The sequence below is a fragment of the Coregonus clupeaformis genome, chromosome 15 (genome assembly GCF_020615455.1).
Source record: "Coregonus clupeaformis isolate EN_2021a chromosome 15, ASM2061545v1, whole genome shotgun sequence".
NCBI classification, from domain to species: Eukaryota; Metazoa; Chordata; class Actinopteri; order Salmoniformes; family Salmonidae; genus Coregonus; species Coregonus clupeaformis.
The window spans coordinates 13,459,132-13,469,523 of NC_059206.1; the positions used below are offsets into that span (position 1 = coordinate 13,459,132).

General features: G+C 41.9%; 1 protein-coding gene across 1 annotated transcript in view; it reads left to right on the forward strand.

Moving 5' to 3' along the window:
* auh (AU RNA binding protein/enoyl-CoA hydratase) overlaps window positions 1–3,341 on the forward strand; it is a 52,582-nt gene extending 49,241 nt beyond the window's left edge. Inside the window, exons 9-10 of the mRNA XM_041897356.2 lie at window positions 2,079–2,126; window positions 2,479–3,341. Coding sequence (XP_041753290.1) covers window positions 2,079–2,126; window positions 2,479–2,556 — 126 coding nt within the window. The 3' untranslated portion in view covers window positions 2,557–3,341. The remainder of the gene's footprint in view (window positions 1–2,078; window positions 2,127–2,478) is intronic.
* Window positions 3,342–10,392: the final 7,051 nt, after the last annotated feature.

Below are 10,392 nucleotides of genomic sequence, written 5' to 3' on the forward strand. Positions count from 1 at the left end.
TGAATTCGGGTCATTAAAGCTTAACGTGTTCCTGCCTACTTTGAACAGCATCTGGCCCACTTGAAAGATGCACATTTTTAAACAGAGAGAAATTCTACTCCACAAAGAACCTGTGCATTCCTTTATAAAATTGCTCAAGAAATCTTTAAATTTAAGTTATTTTCTCAAGGAGAGTATGGCACAGGAGATATTTCTGGTTCAGTTAAATGCCAAGGTAACCTATTAATGTAGGGTTCTCCTCCCTCTGTGCTGTCAGGGAAAATAAATGCTGCCCTTAATTCTGTATAATTTAACCTTTAAAGTGTGAATGTGGAATGGGTCTTGGATCAAGGTAGGTTTGTTAAAGTTTTGTAAACATTTTACCAATGCACAGACATATGCTCAATATAGATATAGGATCTTAATTTGAGCCAGTTTGCTACAGTGTGGATTATGCACTGGACAAAAATATAAACTTCAAAGATTTTACTGATTTACAGTTCATATAAGGAAATCAATTAAAATAAATAAATTAGGCCTTAATCTATGGATTTCACATGAATGGGAATACAGATATGCATCTGTTGGTCACAGATACCTTTAAAAAAAAAAAACAGTCAGCATCTGGTGTGACTCATGCAGCGCGACACATCTCCTTCGCATACAGTTGATCAGGCTGTTCATTGTGGCCTGTGGAATGTTGTCCCACTCCTCTTCAATGGCTGTGCAAAGTTGCTGAATATTGGCAGGAACTGGTACACACTGTCGTACATGTCGATCCAGAGCATCCCAAACATGCTCAATGGGTGACATGTCTGGTGAGTATGCAGGCCATGGAAGAACTGGTGCATTTTCAGCTTTCAGGAATTGTGTACAGATCCTTGCGACATGGGGCCGTGCATTATCATGCAGAAACATGAGGTGATGGCGGCGGATGAATGGCAGGACAATGGGCCTCAGGATCTCGTCACGGTATCTCTGTGCATTCAAATTGCCAGCGATATAATGCAATTGTGTTCGTTGTCCATAGCTTATGCCTGCCCATACCATAACCCCACCGCCACCATGGGGCGCTCTCTTCACAACGTTGACATCAGCAAACCGCTCACCCACACAACGTCATCTGTCCGGTACAAATGAAACCGGGATTCATCCGTGAAGAGCACACTTCTCCAGCGTGCCAGTGGCCATCAAAGATGAGCGTTCGGTGATGACGACGAGCTCGCAGATGAGTTTCCTTGACAGTTTGTGCAGTAATTCTTTGGTTGTGCAAACCCACAGTTTCATCAGCTGTCCGGGTGACTGGTCTCAGATGATTCCGCAGGTGAAGAAGCCGGATATGGAAGTCCTGGGCTGGCGTGGTTACACGTTGTCTGCGGTTTGAGGCCGTTTGGATGTACTGCCAAATTATCTAAAATGACGTTGAAGGCGGCTTATGGTAGAGCAATGAACATTAAATTATCTGGCAACAGCTCTGGTGGATATTCCTGCAGTCAGCATGCCAATTGCCTGCTCCCTCAAAACATCTGTGGCATTGTGTTGTGTGACAAAACCGCACATTTTAGAGTGGCCTTTTATTGTCCCCAGCACCTGTGTGGTGATCATGCTGTTTAATCAGCTTCTTGATATGCCACACCTGTCAGGTGGATGGATTATCTTGGCAAAGGAGAAATGCTCACTAACATTTATTAAATAAATTTCAGTGATCTTTTATTTCAGCTCATGAAACATGGGATCAAGACTTTACATGTTGCGTTTATATTTTTGTTCAGTGTAATTAATGGACATTTTTGTAGGTGTTGATACATTTTTCGTAAGGGAAAATCAAGTCTGAAATTTCAAAGTGGGAATTACAAACTTCAGAAGCCTTTTTAAACCTCAAATACTACACTACAAGTTTTACATTTCAGTTCTTCTGCAACAGGGTGATCAAATTAAGATCCTACATCTGTAGTTTCGATCCTGTAGGAATGACTGGAAACAATGAAACAAGGAAACCACATAGCTGGTCAAGAATAAAGATGGTAGAAAATAGATATTTTACGGTCTATATTGCTGCATATGTTAGTTATGTTCTCTAATATCTTGATATTTTTCAGGTGGATTTAAATACGGGATTAGCAATTGAAGAAGCATGCTATGCCCAGGTAGGTCTAGTCATGAACAACAACCCTTCTGTTAAATAGCCCATATTCTCTAGAATTTCTATGCTTATTTTTTGCTAGAACTATTTAAAATGTACACTTCTTTTATATGCAGTTCACATACAATGACGCCACGATTTGTCAAGGTTAGATAGCGTCTATTAACCTAGTGTACCTCTTCCACCTGCATACCTACGCTCACTTTGGACGCCACTTTGAACAGTCTTCGATTATCTTTCAAACAACTCACACAGTATGACACATAAACAACACAACCACTAGCGCTCGCAGGATCACTAAAGATAGAACATCTACGTCGTTGTCTTTCATTGACACATCTTTTGTGGTTTCCAAGGTGATTCCGACAAAAGACAGGCTGGAAGGACTGGCTGCGTTCAAGGAGAAGAGGCCCCCTCGCTTCAAGGGAGAGTAAACGCCACCCTGGGCCAATCAAGGTGGAGTAAACGCCACCCCGGGCCAATCAAGGGAGAGTAAACGTCACCCTGGGCCAATCAAGGGAGAGTAAACGCCACCTTGGGCCAATCAAGAGCAATCGCAAACGGCTACCTTCAGTTCTCCTCCTTTCACTGCTTCTGTCAGATTCCCATAAGATGACATTATAGCCAGTACCCTCCGCACTAGAACTGGAGTGGGGTGTCCTAACCGAGAGGTGAGAGGTCACGTGAAAGTACTGTATCCGGACAGAGATAGAAGTTAGGGAGAGAACAACTTTACAGCTGATTAATAACCAGAACCGCTAATCTGCATGATGACTCTTTATTTTATTTTATTTTTTTCCAGTTTCTAATGTCATGAGTTGCCTTTCCTTGTTGTCGTGTCCAACATGTGGTCTGTCTGCTGTATGTTAACGTCATTGTTCCTCAGTGATTCAGAAGCACATTCATGAGATCAGAATAATGAAGAATTTGGTAACTATGATGAGATTAGAACCCTAGTATTACGCAGAATATAATCGTCCCTGAAATGCCCTATTTGTTTGAGCAGCGAATGGTCGTCAGCGCATCCAATCCATTTTCGAATTACATTTCATGATATCAGGCAGGCCATTCACTAACAGCAAATCACATGATAAAAGCGATGCACTTCCCAAGTTCACTGTGTTTTCTAATGTTTGAATGTTAGGAGAAAGGATATGTTCCTAGATCACAGAGGAAATCTTTGTTGAGCTATCACAATAAAGTTCTGTCTCAAACTCTTGTCGCCTGTCCATGCTTCTCGTCTCATGTTTTGAAGCTGGTTACACAACATGACATACTGTAGCTTTGCATAAAAACATATATTGGGACTTCGCTGGTAAAAACAAATGTGAATACATTCCGCCAACCTAGGATGTAAGCCCAGTTATTGTTTTAGATTACCATCAATATATTGATGTTTTATGACATTTCACCCTAAGAGAGACATTTTTGGAGAATGGCGTTTCATCCCGTTCAAAAGCCCACTGGTCATTTATTTCACTCTGAATGCATTTCAAAGATGAAACATAAGCTGTTAAACATTAGTGGAACGTTCCTGAGATAATGATCTTGTTTTGGTGGGAAGGTTAAGCTCATACTTCTAACAGTCAGTTGTAAAAACGTTAACATTATGGCTGAAGGTTAGCAACTTTGTCTGCTTGAGGACACAGTTTCCCTCAGGGCTGAAGGTTAGACACTTTGTCTGCTTGAGGACACACAGTTTCCCTCAGGGCTGAAGGTTAGACACTTTGTCTGCTTGAGGACACAGTTTCCCTCAGGGCTGAAGGTTAGCCACTTTGTCTGCTTGAGGACACAGTTTCCCTCAGGGCTGAAGGTTAGCCACTTTGTCTGCTTGAGGACACAGTTTCCCTCAGGGCTGAAGGTTAGCCACTTTATCTGCTTGAGGACACAGTTTCCCTCAGGGCTGAAGGTTAGCCACTTTGTCTGCTTGAGGACACAGTTTCCCTCAGGGCTGAAGGTTAGCCACTTTATCTGCTTGAGGACACAGTTTCCCTCAGGGCTGAAGGTTAGCCACTTTGTCTGCTTGAGGACACAGTTTCCCTCAGGGCTGAAGGTTAGCCACTTTATCTGCTTGAGGACACAGTTTCCCTCAGGGCTGAAGGTTAGCCACTTTGTCTGCTTGAGGACACATACGATGCCTTTAGAAAGTATTCACACCCCTTGACTTTTTCCACATTTTGTTGTTACAGCCTGAATTTAAAATGGATTCAATTTAGATTTTGAGTCACTGATCAACACATAATACCCCATGTCTAATTTGTACTAATAGTAAAAAAGTTTGAGTCAATAAGTATTCAACCCCTTTGTTATGCCGAAATAACTTCAATAGTAAAAATCTGCTTAACAGATCGTATAATGAGTTGCATGGACTAGCTCTGTGTGAAATAATGGTGTTTAACATGATTTAAAAAGGCCCCTCAGCCGAGCAGTGAATTTCAAGCACAGATTCAAGGGAGGTTTTCCAGTGCCTTGCAAAGAAGGGCACATATTGGTAGATGGGTAGAAAAATTACAGCAGACATTGAATATACCTTTGAGCATGGTGAAGTTATTAATTACACTTTGGATGTTGTATCGATACACCCAGTCACTACAAAATACAGGTGTCCTTCCTAACTCAGTTGACGGAGAGGAAGGAAACCGTTCAGGGAATTTCACAATGAGGCCAATGGTGATTTTAAACCAGTTACAGAGTTAAATGGCTGTGATAGGAGAAAACTGAGGATGGATCAACAACATTGTAGTTACTCCACAATACTAACCTAAATGACAGGGCGAAAAGAAGGAAGCCTGTACAGAATAAAAATATTCCAAAACATGCATCCTCTTTGCAATTAGGCATTAAAGTAATACTGCAACAAACGTTTTGTCTTGAATACAGAGCGTTATGTTTGGGGCAAATCCAACACAACACATCACTGAGTACCACTCTTCATATTTTCAAGCATGGTGGTGGCTGCATCATGTTATGGGTATGCTTGTCATTGGCAAGGACTAGGGAGTTTTAGCCACTTTGTCTGCTTAAGGACACTTCGTTTCCCTCAGGGCTGAAGAATGTGACAAGAGGAGAGAAAAAAATCAGGACTCCGCAACTTTGCTGTTTATTAACTGAACTGGAACTGTGCCCCAAGGGGTCATGGGGGATGGTCACCTTTACTGCGGCATTCTGGGAATGATTAGCCAGCGTGATGTAATGCTTATCTCATAAACACAGAGGGAACAGGAAAGAACTGCGTTGTTTTTCTCACGATCCACATTCAGCACATAAAGCTACAGTGGGGAAAAAAAGTATTTAGTCAGCCACCAATTGTGCAAGTTCTCCCACTTAAAAAGATGAGAGAGGCCTGTAATTTTCATCATAGGTACACGTCAACTATGACAGACAAATTGAGGGAAAAAAATCTAGAAAATCACATTGTAGGATTTTTATGAATTTATTTGCAAATTATGGTGAAAAATAAGTATTTGGTCACCTACAAACAAGCAAGAGTTCTGGCTCTCACAGACCTGTAACTTCTTCTTTAAGAGGCTCCTCTGTCCTCCACTCGTTACGTGTATTAATGGCACCTGTTTGAACTTGTTATCAGTATAAAAGACACCTGTCCACAACCTCAAACAGTCACACTCCAAACTCCACTATGGCCAAGACCAAAGAGCTGTCAAAGGACACCGGAAACAAAATTGTAGACCTGCACCAGGCTGGGAAGACTGAATCTGCAATAGGTAAGCAGCTTGGTTTGAAGAAATCAACTGTGGGAGCAATTATTAGGAAATGGAAGACATACAAGACCACTGATAATCTCCCTCGATCTGGGGCTCCACGCAAGATCTCACCCCGTGGGGTCAAAATGATCACAAGAACGGTGAGCAAAAATCCCAGAACCACACGGGGGGGACCTAGTGAATGACCTGCAGAGAGCTGGGACCAAAGTAACAAAGCCTACCATCAGTAACACACTACGCCGCCAGGGACTCAAATCCTGCAGTGCCAGACGTGTCCCCCTGCTTAAGCCAGTACATGTCCAGGCCCGTCTGAAGTTTGCTAGAGTGCATTTGGATGATCCAGAAGAGGATTGGGAGAATGTCATATGGTCAGATGAAACCAAAATAGAACTTTTTGGTAAAAACTCAACTCGTCGTGTTTGGAGGACAAAGAATGCTGAGTTGCATCCAAAGAACACCATACCTACTGTGAAGCATGGGGGTGGAAACATCATGCTTTGGGGCTGTTTTTCTGCAAAGGGACCAGGACGACTGATCCGTGTAAAGGAAAGAATGAATGGGGCCATGTATCGTGAGATTTTGAGTGAAAACCTCCTTCCATCAGCAAGGGCATTGAAGATGAAACGTGGCTGGGTCTTTCAGCATGACAATGATCCCAAACACACGTCCCGGGCAACGAAGGAGTGGCTTCGTAATAAGCATTTCAAGGTCCTGGAGTGGCCTAGCCAGTCTCCAGATCTCAACCCCATAGAAAATCTTTGGAGGGAGTTGAAAGTCTGTGTTGCCCAGCGACAGCCCCAAAACATCACTGCTCTAGAGGAGATCTGCATGGAGGAATGGGCCAAAATACCAGCAACAGTGTGTGAAAACCTTGTGAAGACTTACAGAAAACGTTTGACCTGTGTCATTGCCAACAAAGGGTATATAACAAAGTATTGAGAAACTTTTGTTATTGACCAAATACTTATTTTCCACCATAATTTGCAAATAAATTCATTAAAAATCCTACAATGTGATTTTCTGGATTATTTTTTCTCATTTTGTCTGTCATAGTTGACGTGTACCTATGATGAAAATTACAGGCCTCTCTCATCTTTTTAAGTGGGAGAACTTGCACAATTGGTGGCTGACTAAATACTTTTTTTCCCCACTGTAATTTATTCATGTAAAACTAGCCACTTATCAAGGAATTTAATACGGAAGTTGTGCAGACACAAGATATAGCTGGTTTGATCCATGCGCGGTCCATTGGACATGATAATAATATGCCATTTAGCAGACGCTTTTATCCAAAGCGACTTACAGTCATGCGTGCATACATTTTTTTGTGTATGGGTGGTCCCGGGGATCGAACCCACTACCTTGGCGTTACAAGCGCCGTGCTCTACCAGCTGAGCTAAAGTTTTTATTACACTTGTTCAGCAGTTTGTGGTACATAGTCTTTGACTTAACGATCATAAAAAGTTATTACACAGTGATGGGAAGGGTTAGTCGGAAACATTAAGCAAACGTGCTCCATTACAAAATAGCATTAAAACCTCAATAGGATAGGAACTGTGTAGGCGTTTCAACAGGTTGGAGCATGATTACTTCCCATGATGCAACAATAATATGTATTCAACCAGCTATTCGCAGCATGCCTTTTATCCAACCATGCATTTCTAATCGACATACCTTTGGATTGTCACTGATGTTTTAGTGTTAACGGTCAACACCATGTTGCTACACGTTTCATAAGTGTTTGACGTATCCTTATTTTATTAGACGTAGAGCAAGATTGTCCCTTGAGGGTAAATGTGGTCTTATTTATCGCTTTTTAAAAAAATGAAAGGAATGAGACAATGTCTTGATTAATGTAATTCGACAGGAAAGATTACTGTTTTTCAGACATTACATTACTTTCACACAAAAACATCCCCGCCTCTATTCGGGCTATAGACTACATTGTAATACAGGCCCAGTTGTTTCACTCTGTATAACAGTTAGCTGAATGCACAAATCCCCTGAGAAGTGCTTACTCTGCGTCTGTTGCCATTTCCTGAGCGCTATCTGATCGGGGTCAAATATCTCTGGGCTGAATGTAGGTAAAACTGTATCTCTCGGCTGAATGTAGGTAAAACCAGCATTATATCACTGGGCTGAATTAAGTTAATACTTGATATCTCTCAGCTGAATGTAGGTGAAACAAGGATTATATCTCTGGGCTGAATTTACATTTACATTTTAGTCATTTAGCAGACGCTCTTATCCAGAGCGACTTACAGTTAGTGAGTGCATACATTTTCATACTGGCCCCCCGTGGGAAACGAACACACAACCCTGGCGTTGCAAGCACCATGCTCTACCAACTGAGCCACTCGGGGCCCTGAGTGTAGGAAAACCGGCATTATATCTCTGTGTTGAATGTAGGTAAAACTTTATATATCTGAGCTTAATGTAGGTAAAAGAAGAATTTTATCTCTGCGCTGAATATAGGTGAAACAAGTATTATGTCTCTTGGCTGAATGTAGGTAAAGCATTATATCTTGGGGCTGAATGTAGGTAAAACAAGCATTATATCTCTTTGCTGAATGTAGGTGAAACTATATATCTGAGCTGAATGTAGGTAAAAATATATATCTGGACTGAATGTAGTTAAAACCAGCAATATATCTCAGGGCTGAATGTAGGTAAAACTATATCGGCTGAATGTAGGTAAAGCACTATATCTCAGGGCTGAATGTAGGAAACCAACGTTATGTCTCTGGGCTTAATGTAGGTAAAAGTATATCTCTGGACTGAATGTAGGTAAAACTACATCTCTGGGCTGAATGTAGGTAAAACTACATCTCTGGGCTGAATGTAGGTAAAACTACATCTCTGGGCTGAATGTAGGTAAAACTATATCTCTGGACTGAATGTAGGTAAAACTATATCTCTGGACTGAATGTAGGTAAAACTATATCTCTGGGCTGAATGTAGGTAAAACTATATCTCTGGGCTGAATGTACAGTCGTGGTCAAAAGTTTTGAGAATGACACAAATATTAATCTTCACAAAGTCTGCTGCCTCTGTTTTTATGATGGCAATTTGCATATTCTCCAGAATGTTATGAAGAGTGATCAGATGAATTGCAATTAATTGCAAAGTCCCTCTTTGCCATGAAAATGAACTTAATCCCAAAAAAACATTTCCACTGCATTTCAGCTCTGCCACAAAAGGATCAGCTGACATCATGTCAGTGATTCTCTCGTTAACACAGGTAAGAGTGTTGATGAGGACAAGGCTGGAGATCACGCTGTCATGCTGATTGAGTTAGAATAACAGACTGGAAGCTTTAAAAGGAGGGTGGTGCTTGAAATCATTGTTCTTCCTCTGTTAACCATGGTTACCTGCAAGAAAACACGTGCCGTCATCATTGCTTTGCACAAAAAGGGCTTCACATGCAAGGATATTGCTGCTAGTAAGATTGCACCTAAATCAACCATTTATCGGATCATCAAGAATTTCAAGGAGAGCTGTTCAATTGTTGTGAAGAAGGCTTCAGGGTGCCCAAGAAAGTCCAGCAAGCGCCAGGACCATCTCCTAAAGTTGATTCAGCTGCGGGATCGGGGCACCACCAGTGCAGAGCTTGCTCAGGAATGGCAGCAGGCAGGTGTGAGTGCATTTGCACGCACAGTGAGGCGAAGACTTTTGGAGGATGGCCTGGTGTCAAGAAGGGCAGCGAGGTAGCCACTTCTCTCCAGGAAAAACATCAGGGACAGACTGATATTCTGCAAAAGGTAAAGGGATTGGACTGCTGAGGACTGGGGTAAAGTCATTTTCTCTGATGAATCCCCTTTCCGATTGTTTGGGGCATCCGGAAAAAAGCTTGTCCGGAGAAGACAAGGTGAGTGCTACCATCAGTCCTGTGTCATGCCAACAGTAAAGCATCCTGAGACCATTCATGTGTGGGGTTGCTTCTCAGCCAAGGGAGTGGGCTCACTCACAATTCTGCCTAAGAACACAGCCATGAATAAAGAATGGTACCAACACATCCTCCGAGAGCAACTTCTCCCAACCATCCAAGAACAGTTTGGTGACGAACAATGCCTTTTCCAGCATGATGGAGCACCTTGCCATAAGGCAAAAAGTGATAACTAAGTGGCTCGGGGAACAAAACATCAACATTTTGGGTCCATGGCCAGGAAACTCCCCAGACCTTAATCCCATTAAGAACTTGTGGTCAATCCTCAAGAGGCGGGGGACAAACAAAAACCCACAAATTCTGACAAACTCCAAGCATTGATTATGCACAATGGGTTGCCATCAGTCAGGATGTGGCCCAGAAGTTAATTGACAGCATACCAGGGCGGATTGCAGAGGTCTTGAAAAAGAAGGGTCAACACTGCAAATATTGACTCTTTGCATAAACTTAATGTAATTGTCAATAAAAGCCTTTGACACTTATGGAATGCTTGTAATTATACTTCAGTATACCATAGTAACATCTGACAAAAATATCTAAAAACACTGAAGGAGCAAACTTTGTGAAGACCAATACTTGTGTCATTCTCAAAACATTTGACC